The 20,939-nt window shown below is 42.4% G+C and overlaps 1 protein-coding gene across 1 annotated transcript in view; it reads left to right on the top strand.

Moving 5' to 3' along the window:
* Window positions 1–20,939, top strand: part of npepps (aminopeptidase puromycin sensitive) — a 136,016-nt gene that overhangs the window by 103,361 nt on the left and 11,716 nt on the right. The window contains exons 17-20 of the mRNA XM_078424846.1: window positions 3,164–3,383; window positions 8,123–8,265; window positions 14,799–14,855; window positions 20,693–20,800. Coding sequence (XP_078280972.1) covers window positions 3,164–3,383; window positions 8,123–8,265; window positions 14,799–14,855; window positions 20,693–20,800 — 528 coding nt within the window. The remainder of the gene's footprint in view (window positions 1–3,163; window positions 3,384–8,122; window positions 8,266–14,798; window positions 14,856–20,692; window positions 20,801–20,939) is intronic.

Raw genomic sequence — 20,939 nt, 5'->3', positions numbered from 1 at the left:
GCCAAAGTATTTATGTGGTTGGTCCATTTAAGTTTCTGGTAAGTTTCTGGATTCCTGTTACAAGTATTTCAAAAGTTTCTCTGCGTGCCAGGCAGTATCTCTGGAAAACATGGATAGTTGATGTTTTGGGTAAGGGCCCTTCTTCAGACTGATTGTAGTGGGGGTGGGGGAGGGAAGCAAACCAAGCTAAAAGAGAAGTGGGAGCTGGAGAAAGTCTAGCAAGTGATAGGTGGATACAGATGGGGGGGGGGGGGGGAGAGATCCTTTCTCTCCACAGATGCTGCCTGACCCACTGAGCTACTTCAGAACTTTGTCTGTCTTTCAGGCTGCTTGGCCATTTGCCTGAATGTTTGTTTGTTACACCTAGTGCAGTTGAGAAACATGATCCGGGAAGTGTCTAAAGGGTCCTTCCATTCATTTGATTGCTAGATGGGATCCGAGCATTCCCTTCATCATTCTTTCCAACAACTTGTCAGAAGCTGCCAACCTGCAGTGAAATTCTGCTTTTCAGTCAGGGAGTTGTGAATCTGTGGAATTCTCTGCCTCAGAAGGCAGTGGTGGCCAATTCTCTAAATGCATTCAAGAGAGAGCTAGATAGAGTCAGGGGGTATGGGGAGAAGGCAGGAACGGGGTACTGATTGAGAATGATCAGCCATGATCACATTGAATGGCGGTGCTGGCTCGAAGGGCCGAATGGCCTCCTCCTGCACCTATTGTCTATTGTCTATAAATGTCTGTGGATAATTCTACTCTGAAAACTATAGTTTAAATGTTGCTTTAAGTGTTCTTCATAATTATAAAATACTCTTGTATGTTGATTGAAGGGTAGATACAGGCACACTGACCATCGATCACCTGTTGAAACTAGTGCTTTGGTACTCCACATTCACATCCACCTTTTACACGCTATAATTTACAAAGACCAATTAATCTACAAACCGGAGCACCCACAGGAGGGAACATGCAAACTCCACACAGACAGCACCCGAGTCAAAGTTGTGTCATGGCTCCAAAGTTCATGTTCTTTGTTTGACATTTGCGAGGTAGTTGTAAGCACAGGAGGAGGAAGGGGTCGGTCTTTATGGCAGACACACAATGCTGGAGTAACTCAGCGGGTCAGGCAGCATCTCGGGAGAGAAGGAATGGGTGACGTTTTGGGTCGAGACTCTCCTTCAGACGGGTAGGTCTTTATGTTTAGGAAGGTAGTGACCATTGATGAAAATGCAGATTTTGCTGTGTTAGCAACTAGAATTTCTTGTTTGCATCTTTTCTGGAAAACAATTAATTATCTCTGAATTGATTCCAAGTCCCCTCAGCGTTTGCTGGCAAAGCATTTTCTGATTACCCAGGTGGGCTGTGTATTGACCAAATTTGCCACGCATATTTGACATTTAGAGAAGTGAAGAATAATGCCAGAGCTTTTTTTTAAAACTACTGCTGAGCGCATTGCTTGGGCCTCAACCAACTGATCCAGGCCCCAATATCAATGTATCAGAATGCCTTTGATGCTTGCCCATTTAAGCAACTGTTCTGTATAGGAGGTGCTGCAGAAGCACATGCTGAGTTGATAAAAAGCTTAAACCTTCATAAACAAAATCAAGTTGATCATATTGATTTTAATAATTATTTCTTTAAATGGCACCAGATGGAGAGACTGACATATTGGGGCCAGATTGGCCCTCTGCAAGAACAATCTGGTCAGATCCATTCCCCTGCTCTCTCCCCCATTGCAATTTCTTTTCTAAATGGTCTCAAACTGGTGTTGTTGACTTTTGACCCACGATATAAGCGACTGAACTTGATTTTGTACATATTGCTGCCACGTCTAATAGGATAATTTACTTGGCACTTTGGCACATGGGATCAACTGTTCATTAATACTTTGGAGATACAGTGTGGAAACGGGGCCTTTGTCCCACCGAGTCCGCGCCGCCCAGCGATCACACTGTACACTAAGTGTAGGAAAATGGCCTCTCTCCCACTCCCTCTCTCCTAGATGCTGCCTGACCTGCTGAGTTACTCCAGCATTTTGTGATACCTTTGACTCTGTACACTAACATAATCCGACACACTAGGGACAGCTTACAATTAACTTACACACCTGTACGTCTTTGGTGTGGGAGGAAACCGGAAAACTCTGAGAAAACCCGCACAGTCACAGGGAAAACGTACAAACTCCATCCAGGCAGCACCCACAGTCAGTCTCTGGTGCTGTAAGGCAGCAACTCTACTGCTGCGCACCATGCTGTCCTTAGTGACTCAATGCAGGAATCTTGAGTAAAACACAAAGTGCTGACCTGATGAATTATTCCAGCAGTAGAAACAAGGAACCTGGTTAACACAAGAGGGCACTAGATGCTAGAAGACACAAAGTGCTCAGCAGGTCAGGCAACATCTCTGGAGAACATGGATGGGTGACGTTTCAGGTCGGGTATCTGAAGAAGTTATCTCAACCCCAAACGTCACCTATCCGTGTTCTCCAGAGAGGCTGCCTGACCTGCTGAGTTACTCCAGCACTGTGTGTCCTTTTGAATTCTTCCAGCAATTAGTTTTGTTCACTGGTGAAATTGCTTTTTGATTATCTGAGTGGTATTTCTATTGCTGTGAAAGTGTTTAGCATTTACGCACAATAAGAGAGCTTGATTAGTCCATTGGTGAGTTTGACCTTCATGGTAATGTTGCAGCAGCAATTCTCGGTATCAGAAGAACCACTTTTCAAACCAATGTAATTAGTTGTAATTCCCTGCACGGTGATGGCACCAAGGTATTTGAGTGACTATAAACCTCTGTGGGCTGCCTATTTATTTGTTCAGTTCTGAGGTGTGAGGATCGCTCAAGGACATAATTTATTGTCTATCTCTATTCTTGAATTAAAATAACTAAGGATTAACCGGTTGGTCTTATGGTGAAATATTTGCTGAACTATGTATGTATGGCAGATTTCCTTTCCTGAAGGAAATTAGAAGATGGATGTGTTTTTGCAACAACCTGGTAATTTCATGATTCTACATCATGGCAGAATTATGTAGTTACTTGTATTTAAATTCCCAAGCTGCCATGATGCAATTGAAATGTGCGCCAGGTGGGCAGTAGTCTTGTTGTCTGACAGTTACTCCCGTACCCTGACTTTTATGTTGATGTTGTCTTCCTGTGTGTTTTCCAGGCTCGAGCTGGCATTGTCAGCACAGTGGACGCTTTGAAAGTCATGGAGGCTTTTGTGAATGAGCCAAATTACACGGTGTGGAGCGATATAAGCACCAATCTGGGGACACTTTCTGTGTTATTATCCCATACAGACTTCCTTGAAGAAATGCAAGAATTTATTGTTGACTTGTTCTCGCACATTGGGTCGAAGCTTGGCTGGGATCCGAAGCATGGCGAGGGTATGTTAATGCTTTAAGAGTCACGTCTACCTAAAGTAACCATCTTACCCCGTGACGATTTGTCCATTCTAATTGTATCCAAATTACAAAGAATATGGAACGTTTCTTCAGATCGGTTTACAACCTTGAGTCGGTTTTTTAACTTTGGGGTCGGAGTTGAGTTGGATTACCTCGTGTTGAATGCCAAGCGTGGTCACGCCCAAGGACAAAGCAAGCAAAAAATGATTTTTGATTTTCTTACAGCCTGTTATGTTGGAACTGGGCGTAAATGTTCTAAATGCACAATCCTTCTGAGAGGTACATGAGGGGTCAGGAAGATAGAAATATTACTGGGCAGTTATTGAACACATTATACAGAGCAACAGGTAGTATAAGAAAATAACTGCAGATGCTGGTACAAATCGAAGGTATTTATTCACAAAATGCTGGAGTAACTCAGCAGGTCAGGCAGCATCTCAGGAGAGAAAGAATGGGTGACGTTTCGGGTCGAGACCCTTTCAGTCTGAAGAAGGGTCTCGACCTGAAACGTCACCCATTCCTTCTCTCCTGAGATGCTGCCTCACCTGCTGAGTTACTCCAGCATTTTGTGATTATATAGAGCAACAATACTTTTGGAGTGCAAGTGAGTGATTAAAGGGTGAATGAATAAATAAAAAGAGAACTGAGGAGGAGAATATGCAGAGAAAGTTGTTCTTGTCACAAGCCAAGTGCCTCTTTTGTTCATCTGCTCCCTTAGTCGAGACTTGATCACGTAGTCTCTCACTTACAAATTACTTCTAGAAAGATATGAAGTCCTTCAAGGTCATCAAAATATCCAGTCTATCCACGAAGACATGCCTTGCAGGCCAATAAGATGAAGGATGTTGTACAACTGTGTAATTAAAGCGCATTTGAAGATAAAAAGCCTTGTGGCATGAGGAGTGGGGTGGGTGTGAGAAACTGGAAAATTATCCATTTAGATAAAATACCAGAATTTTTCTGACTGGGATGATTGTTATACGTCACTGGGCTCTGTATCCATGTGATGTTAGCTTGTGATTTTATTTATGTTTTGAGAGTATTTAGTGTTATGGTAGAAACATACAGGCCATCTTCATACTTTCAATCAAAAATGTCCTTTTCTTTCATTTCTAAAAATATCCATTCCCTTGTTATTAATTACTTGAGCCTGAGGGAAGTCATTATTTGACACTGCATTTATTGGGCCAGCACCAAACATGGACTAGCTGATTGAGCATCGGTAATTAAAGAGTAGGTTAATGAGTTGTTAACGACTGTTGCAGACAAGACCACAATAACACTGTGATGGATGTGTTAACTGCATACTCTGCATCCATTTACTCGAGAATCAAAACCAAACACCAGTTCCAACGAACATAAAGGGAAAGTGACATATTTGGACTTCCATTCCAGATAAAATGTAGGCTGTAGGTTAAAATTTTCCAAATTCTTAAATTTGGATGGTGAATCTGTGACTTTGCCACAGAAGGCTGTGGAGGCCAAATCAGTTGCTTATTTAAGGCAGAGATAGATTCTTGATTAGTACGGGTGTCAGAGGTTATGGGGAGAAGCCTGGGGAATGTGGTTAGGAGGGAGAGATAGATCGGCCATGATTGAATGGCAGAATAGACTTGATGGGCTAAATGTCCTAATTCTGCTCCTATCACTTACGATCTTATGAAAATCAAGGATTGTACTTTCAGTTTAGAAACTTGCTCTGGGAATAATGGGATTCAAATCGAACGTGGACAACGTGAAGGCATGGAACAGACGAGCTGCGATTTAAATATACAATGGGACTGACTCAAGGCTGAATATTGTGCTCCTGTGTCTATGTTCATCTTGGGTATTTGGTATAATTTGATGATGACGAACAGTCAATATTGTCTTTTTCATTAGTATCTTAAAAGTAAAAAAACATGTTTCACGGGGAGGACACTGATACCAACCAGTCCACGTGAGAAATGACACCAAAAGCAATATCACAGCAAGCAATTTTGAGAAACAAAGGTGACAATGAACTTGGACAGGTTGAAAGGAGAGTTGTGTGGAGCAGTGTTCTGTGGTTGGTTAATTGGCGGGGTGTGTGGAGAACATGGTTGGACAGTGTGAGAAGGTGTGGGCGGGGGCACCGAAGAGGGAGGAGCATGGATCCAATACACAGTGCCGGTCCGGAGAGCGGGTGGGAAAGGGAGGAGTGATGAAGGATAAGCTGGCAGAATTGGGGATGGCTGGGGAGGGAGAGCGGAGAAAGTGAAATAAAGAGAAGCAAGAATTTTGGAAGTGAGGAGAAAGGGCAGAAGACTTGGGTGAGGACCAGGGATTAGGATTGAAAGACAAAGGGCATAGAGTGGTGAAAGAAGGTGGGAGGCAGGGCTGGCTGGGGTATTGAGGGCACAGCATGGCTAGAGGTTAGGGTCAGGGGTGGTGAGTGGGGTCTCAGGAGGGGATTGGGGCCAGTGAGAGTGGGTTTGCTCACTGACATATATAAGAGGATGCTTACACCACCTTCACAAAACACAGATCTTCGACTGACCCGACCGACCTTGCTGCATCACCCTGACCTCTGGGGAGGAGAAGGTCGATCACCTCCCATGTCTTGAATCACTTACCGGCACAGGCAAACGTTAATTTTAGCAGACTCCTCAATCCCCCAGCACAACCTTTGAATGGTTGAGGAGAAAGATATTTGAAGATCGAGATCTGAAATGCACCACAAAGGCCACAGTGTGTCAGGCAGTTACGATTCCTGTCCTGCTTCATGCATCTCAGGACTTGATTATCTACGGCTGGCATCTCAAGGCTCTGAAGAGATACCACTACCACTGTCTCTGCAAAATCCTCAAATTCACTGAAAGAATAAGCAACCATTGTTCCTGCCCTTACGGTTAGCTACTTTGGATAGTTTGATATCAGACTACCAAAGCGGACACACTTTACCCATTCCTGTTCCAGGAAGGGATTATCTGGATTTGTAAATAATGACACCAGTTTATTGTTGTCATGTGTACTGAGAAACAGTGGAATACTTTGAGTGCTACCCAGGTAGAACATTCATACATGAGTGTATTCAAACCATGTGGAATATAGCACGTAAATGGGGCCTTTGGTCCGATTTGCCCATGCTGACCAAGATGCCCTACCTAAGCTGGTCCCATTTGGGCCATATCCCTCTAAACCTTTTCCATCCATGTACCTCACCAACACGCTATAGTTGTTATAATACCTGCCTCAACTGCTATCTCTGTCACCTTGTTCCATGTACCCACCACCCTCTGAGTGATAAAGTTGTCCCTCAGGTTCCCTATTAAGTCTTTCCCCTCCCACCTTAAATTCATGTCCTCTCATTCTTGATCCCTCTTGATCCTGGGTAAAGGACTTTGCATTCACCCTATCAATTCCCCTCATGATTTTATACACCTCTATAAGATCACCCCTTAGCCTCAAGTGTTCTCAGAAATAAAGTCTTAGATTGCCTAATCTCTCCCAATAGCTCGGGTCCTCGAGTGCTGGTAACATCCTCGTAAATCTTCTGCGCAGTCTTTCCAGCTTAATGACATCCTTCCCATAGCAAGGAAGTGTTGACAATCAGACCATGCAGAATGCTGTGTCTTCAAACCATGTGGAGCATTGTGTTAACTCGGACTAGTAATTTTACAATTTCACGACTAATTTGCTTAATTTCCACATTTAACATGAAAAACAGTGTGCAACCAAAGCATTACAATGTTCTGGAAAATGTCACGGGCAGTAAATTGCTAAACCTATTATAAGCATCCAATCATTTATCCCTGGTTTAAAACGAGCTGTGTCAAAATATTGGTCTTTGATTCCAAGAAGCCCTTGTGTTGAGCATGAAGGGCATCTTCTGGAGGTTTCCTCAAACGTTTCTTAAAGGAGAAGTTACAAATTGTACTCCTGGAACTGTCTAGGGTTAATAAATCGGAATGAACATTTGTAGTTGTGATTAAATTTGTCTTTCAATTTGGACTGGTACATAGTTTTTCTTTAATGACTCAGTCTTCTGGCTCAAAGAGTGACTCCGCCAAAAAAACCTGACTGTTCATAATGTAGAATTCCAAGCTTCTGTAAAAGGACTTTTGGGTGGTACAGCTGGTAGAGCTGCTGCCTCAGCGCCAGAGACCCAGATTTGATCTTGACCACGGGTGCTGTCTGTGTGGAGTTTGCACGTTCTCCCTGTGACTGTGTTTTCATCCCACATCCCAAAGATATGAGAGTTTGGAGGTTAATTGGCCTTTGTAAATTTCCCCTATTGTGTATGGAGTGGATGAAAAAGAGGGAGAACATAGAACTAGGAGCAGGTGATCAATGATCAGCGTGGTCTAGATGGGCCCAAAGCCTGTTACTAGCCTAGGCCAGCTTGGATTCAGATTTCACCTTGCCATGTAGTGAATTTGAATTTGATCAACTCGGTAATTGGAGGGCAAATCACACAGAAAGCTTATTTATTGTATTTAAGGGAGCAGTGTCATGTCCACCCAATGTCCACAATACGGGACTGTAATCCCACACTATGCCGTTGATTCAATGTCTCCCGTCAACTGGATATGACTGGAAAATGCTGCTTTGCCAGATTGCAGGCATCGGAAGAGTAAATCGACCAAATAATCTGACTTGATCCTCTCCTGCACGAGTCCTGCACTTTTGGTGTCATTTGTTCAGTAATGTCAATTGATTTTGAACTAATGTTGAGTCTCACTTTGTTGACTGTGTGCCAGGTCACCTAGACGCACTCCTGAGAAGTTTGGTCCTGGAGAAGTTGGGCAAAGCTGGACATCAGCTCACGATAGAGGAAGCACGGCGCAGGTTTAAGGATCACGTTGAAGGAAGGCTGGTCTTGTCCGCCGATCTGCGAAGCCCTGTAAGTTGAATGAAGCGCTGGCTTTTATGGAGCTTTCAGCTTTATGTCAGAGGGGAGAAGATTGTGATGACAAAGGGTCAATTTGACAAAGTGCTCTTTCTGATAACTGTTTCTTAAATTGTTTTCTGTAAGTGATTTTAAAAAAAATTAGAAATGTCAATAGACAACAGACAATAGGTGCAGGAGTAGGCCATTTGGCCCTTCGAGCCAGCACCGCCATTCAATGTGATCATGGCTGATCATTCTCAATCAGTACCCCGTTCCTGCCCTCTCCCCATACCCCCTGACTCCGCTATCATTAAGAGCTCTATCTAACTCTCTCTTGAAAGCATTCAGAGAATTGGCCTCCACAGCCTTCTGAGGCAGAGAATTCCACAGATTTACAACTCTCTGAGTGAAAAAGTTTTTCCTCATCTCCGTTCTAAATGGCCTACCCCTTATTCTTAAACTGTGGCCCCTGGTTCTGGACTCCCGCAACATCAGGAACATGTTTCCTGCCTCTAGTGTGTCCAATCCCTTAATAATCTTATATGTTTCAATAAGATCCCCTCTCATCCTTCTAAATTCCAGTATATACAAGCCCAGTCGCTCCAGTCTTCCAAATATCCAGCCTCCACATGTGGCATATGTTGCTATTTGTTTAAGAATGAAGGAGTGATAAAGGCATGTATAATATCTCAGCTCTTGATGGACAAGTCACACAGCACTTTTATCCTATCTGATATGGTGTAGTGTTTGCAGTGGAAGAGTGAAATCAAGACTTAATTGTAAGATAATGAAGAAGCCTCCTGTTAAATTTGATTATGGCTTGGCTGAAACTGTACTGATGCGTAATGACAGCAACTCTCAATGTACTGGTTTGGTAATGGTTATCCTGCAGAAGTGCAGATTAGGCAGTGTATTAGTTGTCTTGCATTCCAGCACCCTGTGAACACATCTCACAACCTCATTCAGAATTTTGTTCAAGTAAACTTGACTGACAAGCTGCTTATTGCTGTTTGTGCCATCGCAGAACCTAGGACCTTTACTTTAGAAAGATCAGTGACCATAGACTTGATCGACATACAAAATAGGCACAGCATACAGACATGAATATGCACACATATACTATCTATACTCTGAAATCTGAGAGAGCAAATTCGAGACCATCGGTCATCTGTCAATCACGGTGAATGACGGATGTGCAAAATTCCTTTCCTAGGAATGTCGCAACATATATGGGAATGTTCTTGTTGATTGCTACCTTCCAGGTGGAACTATGACTCCCTGTAATTCACCCTGAATGGTATCGTTGAGCACAGCAGTGGTTAGAAATAATTTTGTTTGAGTAAGATTCTTCTCTGCTTTGTGGTTGTCTGCTTACATGCAATGAGCAGACAACCACAAAACTCATTTGTGAAAAATTCAACAGTGTGAGGTGGTGCAGTCAGTGGGCTATTGGATTAATGATTCTGTTATTTTGTGCAGTAGCTATGATACAGATTTCATGATAATATCTGAAAGTCATTTTAAACATGTTGCTGTGCTGTTCTATGTGGAGTTTCGCAAATTAGTCAAGGTGAGGGACAAGAAGATTAACTGACTTTGAACCCTCATTGCATGTGGCAAATCGTGTTCTAGAGGAGAGGTTGAAGATGTCAGAGCCTTTTCCTCAGGTGGAAATGGTGTCCACTACAAGGCACAGCTGTCAAATTTATTTGTCACATACACATACACGATGTGCAGTGAAATGAAAGGGGAGAGGGGGGGGAAGTTAATGGAGATGTACAAGGCAGTTTTTCAAACACAGTGGTGGGGTCGTGGAGTGCATTGCCAGGGGTGGTGGTGGAGGTACATATGATGGTGGCATTTAAGATCTGCACATGCAAGTGCAGGGATATGGATCATGTAAAGGCAGAGAGATTAGTTTAACATGGCATCATGTTCAGCACAAACATCGTGGGCTGAAGGAACCTGTTCCTGTGCTGTATTCTTCATTGTAGGCCCGCTTATAGAATGTGTATTTGTAACGCAGTGACAAACATTTCCCAAAGCATTTTAACCTTTCAGTATATTGGAAGAGGAATCAAACCGCTGCCAACCTGGGGAAACACTTAGCCTGCACCTGACCTCGGCCTGTTTAAATGATTTCCCCACAAGGAATGTCTGGGAAGTACTTTAAAAGGCATCGGCAAGGTTACTGTCTAACCATTAAATCCATGCTCCAGATGCAGAATCATCCCCGTACAAATCCAGCGAACAGCATTTTCTTAATGTACACTTATATTCTGTTGACTCTGCATGAGTGAAGGTTACAGCAAATCTATAACCCATCAGTATGTTGTTGAATTCCTCCCACCACATTATCATTATGCCCACAGTATGCTGTCAAATGTCAGTTGGGACTCTGGATAGTATAATGCCCATATGGAACATTAGAATAGGTTTCATGCCAAACTGACTACTTGACTGGCAGTGTTTCAGCTGTCCTTATTTCTTGGTCAACAGTTATAAACTCTGATAGCCCAGTTGTTTAATGACTTGGTGCAGAAGCCTCCACACTGTACAGTGTGTGTGACCTGCATGCAGATGACTTGATTGAAATGACCCCAGGGTCATTATGGGGTTTTCTCCTGTGGAAGAATCTAGAAATAGGGGTCACCAGTTTAAAAATAACAGATTGCCTACCGAGTAGAATTTTTTTACACCTTACCCGTCCATATCTCTGGTTTCCCTCTCCTCTGACTCTGTCTGAAGAAGGGTCTTGACCCCGAAACGTCACCCATTCTTTCTATACAACGAAGCTATCTATCCCGCTTAGTTACTCCAGTATTTTTTTTTATTTTTATTTTTTTTTATTTTTGAAAAGCACATTTGTTACAGAGTTCTTACATAGCTTCAATTTTTAAATTTTTGAAGAGAGAAAGTAAAAATAAAAAATAAAAAAACTATAAACTTGGGGAGAGAGAATAAGAGGGTTAAAAAAAAAAAGGATCTAACTATAAAAATTAAAGGGAGTAGATCCGGGAGACAATAACCACAGTTGTACATCCAACCCCTAACTCAAGTTTCAACTTTTAATTTAAAATCTTTATTTTAGTCCTGTGCCAAACCCATTTACTTTTCTAAAAATTCAATAAATGGAGACCATATTTTAAAAAATAACTCAGGTTTGTCGATTAAGGCAAATCTTATTTTTTCCAAATGCAGGGTCTCTGTCATTTCCGTAGTCCACATTTTAATTGTGGGGGTTTACTCCAGTATTTTGTGTCTATCTTAGACTTTAGAGATACAGCGTAGAAACAGGCCCTTTGCCCACTGAATCCCCACTGACCTGCACACTAACACTACCCCACACATGAACGACAATGTTTACCGAAGCCAATTAACCTAAAACCTGTAACACATTGGAATGTGGGAGGAAACTGGAGCACCCGGAGAAACCCACGCGGTCACAGGGAGCACACACACACTCCATCGAATCTCAGTCCATGACACTATAAGGCAACAGCTCTACCGCTGCGCCACTGAGCCGCCCCTAATACAGGCGAGACATTTATTTGTCCTGATGTTGTGAGTCTTTGGAATCTTTTAATATATTTTGGCAGAGAGACCTTGATAAAAAGCCAGGTGAATGGTACTGTGGGTAGACAGAATATGGAGTTGAGGAATAATCTGATCTGCCATAATTTTATTAAATGATAATGTCAGCTTTAAGAGTCCAGAAGCTACACTAAATTGTTGGTTCGTAAACTTAATTTAGATTTATTTTTAAGTGCTGAAATAAAACGTAGAAGTGCAGGAAAGAAAATAATTATTCACTTCGAATATTGTCACAAAATATAAATTAAATTTTGTTATCTGACTGAAGTTATGCATTCTAAATGACTTTGATTTTCTACAGTAGGGAGCCATATAGCAGCTAGGAGCTTGAAATTGACATTTAGGATGATCACAAAATGGCTTAATGTACATGTTGGAATGTGTGCAGAAGGAGGCTGACTCGTTATATTTTGTGGTGAATTAATCGAAAAAGCAGCCAGCTCTGCCCACGAGGAATTAAAACTCTGAATAAAAATTCATACTTGCAGTGCCACCTCCCAACAATTTTCCCAATGGACAGTAAAGCTGTACAGAGCAATCATATCATATCATATATATACAGCCGGAAACAGGCCTTTTCGGCCCTCCAAGTCCGTGCCACCCAGTGATCCCCGTACATTAACACTATCCTACACCCACTAGGGACAATTTTTTACATTTTACCCAGCCAAATTAACCTACATACCTGTACGTCTTTGGAGTGTGGGAGGAAACCGAAGATCTCGGAGTAAACCCACGCAGGTCACGGGGAGAACGTACAAACTCCTTACAGTGCAGCAATGCGATTGCCAAATAGAAATCTACAAAGGTTTCTAATCTGTTAAAATATTTTCAACCGAGATTCTATGTAATTCACAACAACTTAAAGAAGTACGGTCAATAATTCGGCTTAAAGTGAAATATTCAGCAGATCAGGCAGCATGTGTGGAGGGAGTAGTATTTAAATTATTAGAATGGGTCGACTAGGCTTGTATTCACTGGAATTTAGAATGATGAGAGGGGATCTTATAGAAACATAAATTTCTTAAGGATTGGACAGGCTAGATGCAGGGAAAATGTTCCCGATGTTGGGGACCCCAGAGCCAGGAGTCACAGTTTAAGTATAAGGGATAGGCCATTTAGAACTGAGATGAGGAAAAATCTTTTTCACCCAAAGAGTTGTGAATCTGGAATTCTCTGCCACAGAAGGCAGCGGAGGCCAATTCGCTGGATGTTTTCAAGAGAAAGTTAGATATAGCTCTTGGGGCTAACGGAATCCAAGGATATGGGGAGAAAGCAGGAATGGGGTAATGATTTTGGATGATCAGCCATGATCATATTGAATGGCGGTGCTGGCTTGAAGGGCCGAATGGCCTACTCCTGCGCCTATTTTCTATGTTTATCAGGTCAGTGATATTTGAACAGAAGTGGGGAAATGTTAAATGTTTTCAGGTGCAGAAAAAGAGAGGAAAAGAAATTGGAATATTGGTCAAAAAACAGGAAAGATGAAATATAAGAATTAGAGCAGGTTGCAAAATTTCATTGAGAGTCAGAGTGATACAGTGTGGAAACAGGCCCCTCGGCCCAACTTGCCCACATGTTCCAGCTACACTAGTCCCACCTGCTAGCATTTGGTCCATTTCTCTCCAAACCCGTCCTAACCCTGTGCCTGTCTAACTGCTGCTTAAATGTTGCGATGGTCCCTGCCTCAACTGCATCCTCTGGCATATCATTCCATGCATCCACCACCCTTTGTGTGAAAAAGTTACCCCTCAGATTCCTCATTCTTGCTGGAGTGGGTGACATGGGCAGAGTCATCCACGGACGAGTTGGCCCGTCTTTAATGAGACGCCAGTGGTGATGGGGAACCGCTGATGTCCTTCTAGTCAAGTTGCTCCCATGACGCTATTGGGATAAGAGTTTCAGGATTTGTACCAGGCGAGAATGAAGGAATGCGAAAATATTTTCAATATTTTCAAGTAAGTCTGACTTGCAAATGTTTGGTAACCTGTGAATGGTGTTCCCTGCGAATTGGGTAGTTAATCTGTGGAACTCATTGCCACAGAGGGCTGTGAAGGCCAAGTCAGTGGATATTTTTAAGGCAGAGATAGACAAATTCTTGACTAGAATGGGTGTCGAGGGTTATGGGGAGAAGGCAGGAAAATGGGATTAGGGGGCAGAGATCAGCCATGATTGGATGGCGGAGTAGATTTGTTGGGCCGAATGATCCACTTGTGAATTTGTTAATCTACAAATTGACCAGAAGCAGAGAAATTATGAATTCTGGGGAAATGAAATGCCAACATGGGGTTGTTGAACTTGTCACCTCTGGAAGCTGGGTGTATGGTTGAAAGATGAGTTCTGCTAATCAAACATATATTCAGTTTTGTTGGAACAGTTGAAGATCCAGTAATCACAGTGGGATTGAGATAGAAAATTAATACAGGCAGCCGGATGCTTGGGGTCACGCTGGTGAACTGAAGCCATTAAGCCGATCTTTATTTGCTTTCCCTCGTGTTGTGAGTGAGCAGTGAAGTGGAAGAAGCTCGAGTACATTGCCAGAAGATGAGCTCCGCGCACTTGTGAGTGCGAAGGGGGACGTTTGTTCATTCTGAAATGCATTAGAAAATGTGAATGTGTAATCTATGGAAAGAATTTAAGCTCATAATTACAAACTAAATCTTTGGGAACTGTTAAAAATTCAAAGGGCACTTGCACTGTGTTCTGAGACTAAGCTTTCTGTGTCTGGGATGACAAGAACTGTCTGATTTATAACAATTGCCTTTGTGGAAGCCTCACTCTTCCAGGATATGCCCTCGTGGTTGATAATCAAAGTTCCACTTTAAATGGAATCACTACTGTGATATTGTCTCCCACCCCCCTAACCAAGCTGTCAGCTGCGATCTGTAAAATAGATGTTCTAACTCTATTCCTTACATTTGAAAATAACCTATCTTGTATCATCTCCTCAGGTATATTTAACTGTTCTGAAACATGGAGATGCAACAACACTAGACACAATGTTGAAGGTATGTTTTGTCTTTCTTTTCCCTTCTCATCAATCTTCTGTTTAGCAGGTTGCCTTTTCTACAATTAAACCAGGCATTAGCAAAGATTGGTTGTCTTTGTACTTGCTCCTCAAACCTTATAAATGGGGTGCGTTGTATTAATTGACCTCCTGGGAGTCATAAAGCCCGTTTAAAACCTGGAGGAAGTTGCATTGTGAATGCAATGCTTGCATTTATTTTGAGAGAGGTAAAATACAAAAAACAGGGATGTAATGCAAAGGCTTGATAAGGCACTGGTCAGACCGCATTTGGAACATTGTGAGCCGGTTTGGGCCCCATATCTGAGGAAGGATGTGCTAACGTTGGAAAGGAGGTTTAAGAGAATGATCCCAGGAATGAGTGGGTTAACAGATGACGAGTGTTTGTCGGCACTGGACCTGTACTCGCTGGAGTTTAGAAGGATGAGGGGGAACCTCATTGAATCTTACCAAATTGTTAAAGGCCTGGATAGAGTGAATGTGGATAGGATGTTTCCACTAGTGGAAGAGTCTAGAACCAGAGCCTCAGAATAAAAGGGCATACCTTTAAAAAGGAGATGAGGAGGATTTATTTTTAGTCGGAGGGTGGTGAATCTGTGGAATTCATTGCCAAGGATGGCTGTGGAGGCCAAGTCAATTGATAGTTTTAATGCAGAGATTGAAAGACTCTTAATTAGTAAAGGTTATGGGAGGGTTTAGATGGAAAGATAGATCAGCCATGATTGAATGGCAGAGTAGACTTGGTGGGCCAAGTGGCCTAATTCTGCTCCTTGAATTTATGAACTTGAGTATAAACCAGGGACTTGCGTCATCACTGTGATTGCCACTAAAAGGTAGACAATGAGATATGATAGGATTGTGATTGACTTTGTTGCTCCTTGCAGTTTTCGCTGCCCAAACCTCCTACTCTGGGGCTTAATAGTAGGATGACTGAGCATGACTTAGGATGTCGGGTACTACAAGGCAGGACCTGTGAAGGAGTTTATACTTTCAAAAATAATGCCAAAGGGGGGACCTTTTGATAAATTCAATTTTTTATAAAATATTTTTAGTTCAGGGAAATATTTAACTATTAGAGTGATCCCATTAACAAAGCAATGAAAGGAAGTGCACAAGAACAGAAAGACTGTAGATGATGGAAAGTGGGAGGAGGAGAGAACAAAAAAGAAAGTCAAGGACACACACAAAATGCTGGAGTAACTCAGCGGGACAGGCAGGATCTCTGGATAGAAGGAATGGGTGACATGATGCCTGTCCCGCTGAGTTACTCCAGCATCTTGTGTCTACCTTCAGTGTAAACCAGCGTCTGCAGTTCCTTCCTAGACGGACAGTCAAGGAGACGGAAGGCAGGAGAGATGAAACAATGGTGCAGGGGGCCATTAATGGAATAAGAAGTGACGGGGGGGTTGAGACAAGGTGACAATAGGATAGACATAAGGTACAGGAGTAGGCCATTCGGCCCTTCGAGCCAGCACCACCATTCAATGTGATCATGGCTGATCATTCACAGTCAGTACCCCGTTCCTGCCTTCTCCCCATACCCCCTGATTCCGCTATCTTTAAGAGCTCTATCCAGCTCTCTCTTGAAAGCATCCAGAGAATTGGCCTCCACTGCCTTCTGAGGCAGAGAATTCCACAGATTTACAACTCTGACTGAAAAAGTTTTTCCTCATCTCCGTTCTAAATGGCCTACTCCTTTTTCTTAAACTGTGGCCCCTGGTTCTGGACTCCCCCATCATTGGGAACATGTTTCCTGCCTTTAACGTGTCCAATCCCTTAATAATCTTATGTTTCAATAAGATCCCCTCTCATCCTTCTAAATTCCAGTGTATACAAGCCTAGTCGCTCCAGTCTTTCAACATACGACAGTCCCACCATTCCGGGAATTAACCTAGTGAACCTACGCTGCACGCCCTTAATAGCAAGAATATCCTTCCTCAAATTTGGAGACCAAAACTGCACACAGTACTCCAGGTGCGGTCTCACTAGGGCCCTGTACAACTGCAGAAGGACCTCGTTGCTCCTATACTCAACTCCTCTTGTTATGAAGGCCAACATTCCATTGGCTTTCTTCACTGCCTGCTGTACCTGCATGCTTCCTTTCAGTGACTGATGCACTAGGACACCCAGATCTCGTTGTACGTCCCCTTTTCCTAACTTGACACCATTCAGATAATAATCTGCCTTCCTGTTCTTACCACCAAAGTGGATAACCTCACACTTATCCACATTAAACTGCATCTGCCATGCATCTGCCCACTCACACAACCTGTCCAAGTCACCCTGCAACCTCATAGCATCTTCCTCACAGTTCACACTGCCACCCAGCTTTGTATCATCTGCAAATTTGCTAATGGTACTTTTAATCCCTTCATCCAAGTCATTAATGTATAATGTAAATAGCTGCGGTCCCAGCACTGAGCCTTGCGGTACCCCACTAGTCACAGCCTGCCATTCTGAAAGGGACCTATTTATCCCCACTCTTTATCATCCTCTGAAACTGTTGACGTGCTGAATCCGAAGCTGTAAAGTGCCTCGTTGAAAGCTGGTGTTGTTTTTCAAGGTGGTGGCAGAGGCTGAGGACAGAGGTTAAATTGAGAGGAGGAGGAAAATTTTAAAGTGACAGGCAACGATAAGCTTGGCAGACTGAACAGTGTTCTGCAAAGCGGTCTCCCAATCTGCCTTTAGTCTCCCCCTTCACCGGAGACCACCGTGAGCAGCAGATATGGTAATGATGCTTTCACTTGAAATACTTGGCTTCAGAATATAGATTTTTTTTTCCCCCTTTCATTTTATCCCAATTTTTTTTGTCCAGTATTTGCAGAATCATAGATTATTTTCTCACATGATTGAGACTGACTAAATATCCCAGTGGAGAGACTGAATCTCACTCATTCCAGTGATTGTGCACCACATATGCATCATGGGGCTCTGTGATACTAAGAGTGGACCCAGTGTTGGAGTAACACAACGTGTCAGGCAGCATCTCCGGAGAACTTGGAGGGGTGAGGTTCCCGATCTGAAGAAGGGTCCCGACTCAGAACATCACCTACCCCAGGTTCTCCAGAGATGCTGCCTGGCCCGCAGTTACTCCGGCACTTTGCCCTTTTTTTGTAAACCAGCATCTGCAGTTCCTCCTTTCTACAAGAGTCAAGAGTGTTTAATTGTCATATGTATCGACAATGGAACAAGGAAATTATAACTTGCAGCAGTAGAGCAAGCCTATAAATGCAGTACATATGGATTTTTTAAAAGGTTTATTAAATTAATAACTATAATGCAAGTGCAAAAAGAAGTTCCATTGCTGCAAGAAGAAATATAAAGAGTTTGTAATCTGTTAAACTTGTACAAATGCGAAGATATTGGCATTTTTGTTCCTGCTGCGGCCAATTACTGCCACTTCATATAATAAAAAACCAAATTTTTCAAAGAAGTTTCCTTCAATGTGGTTTGGGGGCCACAATATCTTCCCCAAAATGGGAAAGCACATTATTGAAATTAGGGATTTTTAGTATAATGGAAAACTTTAATCTGGAACGTGTTTAAAATTAATTCTTGACTGTAGGACAGGGGTACAAATTGGTAAAATAGTAAAAAGCAGGAAAAATATCAGGGAGCAATTTTCTCAGCTGTTTATTGTTACTAAATGCTATGTTTTATACGGGGGATCTTATTCCCTAGAAGGTAAATGTTTCCATTTATCAATAAATGTTCAGGTTTTTTTTCCAGAAATATCAAGTAAATCCTATTTAAAGTTTTAATGTTTGTTGCTGATGACCTGGGGTGACAGTGCCATCTTGAGGAGTTGGTTGTCACTGCACATGGCCTGTTTAACAGGACAAATTATAAAAAAATCGTCAAAAGCATAAAAGGCAGTGCTGAGATTATGCAGTGTCATTTGGGATATAGAAAGAAAAATCAGTTAAATATTTTGAGGAATAATCCATTTTGTGAATGAAAAAATGCACAGTATTATGTGATCGGTGTTGTGTTACGGCCTGAATGTTTTACAGATGTGAAAAATGATGCAAAATTGTAACATGTCGAATGGTCAGCAGGTTCGGCAGCATCTCTAAAGAATCAATCAGTTGTGCGATTAACTAACAAACTAGAAGTGCTGCCGCTAAGATTCTGCATGGGTTGTGAAGAGATTCCTTTGTACTTTGTAGAATTGCGAATTCAGCAAAATAAACGTAGGGGCAAAGATGAGAGCAAACTGCTTTTTTAATTTAAATTACTTGTATAAACATGATATGCTATGCACCGTTTTTCCTGATTTATCTTTTATAAACTGATGGTTTATTAATTAAATTGCACATCTAAGATCATGAGAAAGGGAGAGATGTGGAAATTTTCAAGCACATTGGGTCATTAGATCGTGACATTGGCAAAAACAAAATTCATAACAGCATTCAAAAGGAAAAAGGGAGGGAAAGGCAAGGATTGAGACTGAGGATAGACCTTTAAGAACTTACATAGATGCAAATCGAAGGTAGACACAAAATGCTGACTCAGCGGGTCAGACAGCATCTCTGGAGAGAATGGGTGACGTTTCGGGTCGAGACCCTTCATCAGTCTGAAGCAGGGTCTCGATCCGAGACGTCACCCATTCCTTCACTCGAAGTACTGCCTGACCCGCTGAGTTACTCCAGCATTTTGTGTCTACCTTTGATTTAAACCAGCATCTGCAGTTTTCTTTCCTTTCATAGGTGCAATCTAGCTCTTGGCCATCCCTTGTGTTTCGGGCAGTGGGACTGTAGACAGTGCACATCTGGGGCTTGGTTCAAATGACTGCGAGTTCCTCTTGGCTGTGTGAAAATTAATCGGGTTCATCCTGAAAATAAATGAAAGGACGTACAAATGTTGGAAAGATGAGATAAGATTGGAAAATGTTGGAGAAGAAAAGTGTATGTAGATGACAAATCTGAGTGCTGGCAGCACAGCGGTAGAATTGCTGCATTACAAAGCAAGAATCCTAGGTTCGATCCTGACTACAACGTATGTTTGTATGTTCTCCCTATGAATAGTGAAAGGTTTGGATAGAATGGATGTGGGGAGGATGTTTCCACTAGCGGGAGAGTCTAGGACTAGAGGGCACAGCCTCAGAATTAAAGGACGTTCTTTTAGGAAAGAGATAAGGAGAAATTTCTTTAGTCAGAGGGTGGTGAATCCGTGGAATTCTTTGCCCCAGAAGGCTGTGGAGGCCGTCAGTGGATATTTTTAAGGCAGAGATAGATAGATTCATGATTAGTACAGGTGTCAGAGGTTATGGGGAGAAGGCAGTAGAATGGGTTAGGAGGGAGAGATAGACTAGCCATTGATTGGTGGAGTAGATTTGATGGGCCGAATGGCCTAATTATACTCCTATTCCTTGACCATGTGAGTTTTCTCTAGATGTTCCACTCTCTTCTTGCATTCCAAAGACGTACAGGTCTGTAGATTAATTGGCTTTGGTAAAAATTGTAAATTGTCGCTAGTGTGCGGTGTGATCGCTGGTCTGCACTGACTCGGTGGACCAAAGGGCCTGTTTCCGCCGTATCTCTAAAGTCTAAAGAGTGCCCTTGGCTTGGTTTGTAAGAGGCTGTGGGAGCCAGGCATGGGGAACGATACCAGTGCGAGAAATGGACAACCAGAAGCGTTGGACCTTGGTTATAAATTGTCATTGGGAAGGGCATAGGGAACCTAACAACCTGATTCTCAGCTTTATGATAAAATTGCTTTTTTATCGTGTCCTTTTCCTAAAGTTTGTGCACAGATCAAGTATATCATTCACAATTGTGCCTTACACCCACACTGATCAAAGACAATTGCATTTTGCAGCTCCACAACCAAGCAGATCTACAGGAAGAGAAAGTTCGGATTGAAAGGCTACTGGGCGCCATCTCGCATCCGGACCTCATTCAGAAGGTCTTGACCTTTGCTATGTCGGTACGTTATTTCTTGCTATCAGATGATTGGTTTTGCAAAATTAAGTCAATTTCACTCTTCTTGTGCATTAACTTCCAACTAATTGCAACAAGGCAAAAGTAATAGGCAGGGTTTGCACTTTAAAAAAAGAATGTTTTGA

Source organism: Rhinoraja longicauda, chromosome 29 (genome assembly GCF_053455715.1).
Source record: "Rhinoraja longicauda isolate Sanriku21f chromosome 29, sRhiLon1.1, whole genome shotgun sequence".
NCBI classification, from domain to species: domain Eukaryota; kingdom Metazoa; phylum Chordata; class Chondrichthyes; order Rajiformes; family Arhynchobatidae; genus Rhinoraja; species Rhinoraja longicauda.
Note: the sequence above shows the minus strand (reverse complement) of the source record. Positions and strands in the feature narration are given on the sequence as shown.